Source organism: Penaeus monodon, chromosome 28, assembly GCF_015228065.2.
Source record: "Penaeus monodon isolate SGIC_2016 chromosome 28, NSTDA_Pmon_1, whole genome shotgun sequence".
NCBI lineage: Eukaryota > Metazoa > Arthropoda > Malacostraca > Decapoda > Penaeidae > Penaeus > Penaeus monodon.
Genome location: NC_051413.1, coordinates 25,816,159 through 25,817,353, shown reverse-complemented (window position 1 = coordinate 25,817,353; position 1,195 = coordinate 25,816,159). Strand labels below are relative to the sequence as shown.

Sequence of the window (1,195 nt, the reverse complement as noted above, 5' to 3'; positions counted from 1 at the left end):
CACACACATATATATTGTATATATAATAAGCTTACTTTTGCATGCGTTTGTGAACCTCTCATTTCACAGTACCCCCCCCCCCCCCGTAACACGCAGCCCCCGCATTCCAGGCCCTTCCTCGCGTACGTGGAGGAGAAGGTTGGCGACACCTGCGGCTACGGCGAGACGAGGGACCGGCAGCAGGAGGTGAAGGTGGTGCTCCGGGCGCTGGGCAACGCCGGCCTGCTCCCGTTCGAGGCTTTCCCGGAGAAGTGCTACATGGTGGGTCCTTGGTGGGCTCCTCGCTGCGACCCACCCTGAACGTCACGCATTACGTTATTCATGAATCGTTTAGATATTCACAATTCCGTTGTAATACAAAGCTGTATAGAACAAGTCTTGAATAACGTAACATAACCCATTGCCTCATCAGTTTCCAGGAAAAAAAATATTACAGTACGTACGAAGAATTAGACCCTGACTTAGATATACCCTGATCCCTCTCACGAAATCGCACGCCATGTGACCCACCCTCTCCCTTCAGTCGTTCGGCAGTCACGCTTCTCACGCCTCTCCTCCCACCATTACAGAACAGAGCACTGTCATCCGACGTCCGCACGGCTGCTCTGCAAACGTACCGCCGGCTGGGATGCGTCCGCACAGACAGTCCATGGCAGGTAGGTCTACATGCTCTACGTTTTCAGTGCATGCGTACCATCCACACGGGGAGAGCAATCTTTGATTATTGATGGTACAGTTGCCTCAAGAAGTTTTTATACCCCACCTCTCTGTGTTAGTTCCTGTTAAGCTTAATTGCCTGTAACTAAACGGCTATTACTCCTGTGACAACGAACATGGATGGCGGATTTGTATGATAACATGTGGTGTAATGTACTGTACGAAGGAGGATGATTAAACAACACCAGAACGCAGGGTATGAAGGGACATTTTGAAGCAGCTGTATTACCGATCGTACTAACAATTACTCGTGAAAATGACGGACATACACTTTTTTATTAAATCCCATATTTATGCTACAAGACAATGTGCTTTTCAGATTTTAGAAGATGAATATGACAACGTTGAGGTGAGAATAAAAGCTTACCTTGCACTGGTTCCCTGCGCCTCTGAAACCCCCGGATTCTTCAGGAGGATTGAGAAGATTTTGGACAGTGAGACCGTGCATCAGGGTCAGTTGGGTCCTCATTTTCTCGCA

At 48.6% G+C, this 1,195-nt stretch overlaps 1 protein-coding gene across 1 annotated transcript in view; it reads left to right on the top strand.

The window, feature by feature from the left end:
* Positions 1 to 666: 666 nt before the first annotated feature.
* LOC119591120 (apolipophorins-like) overlaps positions 667 to 1,195 on the top strand; it is a 4,306-nt gene continuing 3,777 nt past the window's right edge. Inside the window, exons 1-2 of the mRNA XM_037939834.1 lie at positions 667 to 771; positions 1,037 to 1,169. Coding sequence (XP_037795762.1) covers positions 667 to 771; positions 1,037 to 1,169 — 238 coding nt within the window. The remainder of the gene's footprint in view (positions 772 to 1,036; positions 1,170 to 1,195) is intronic.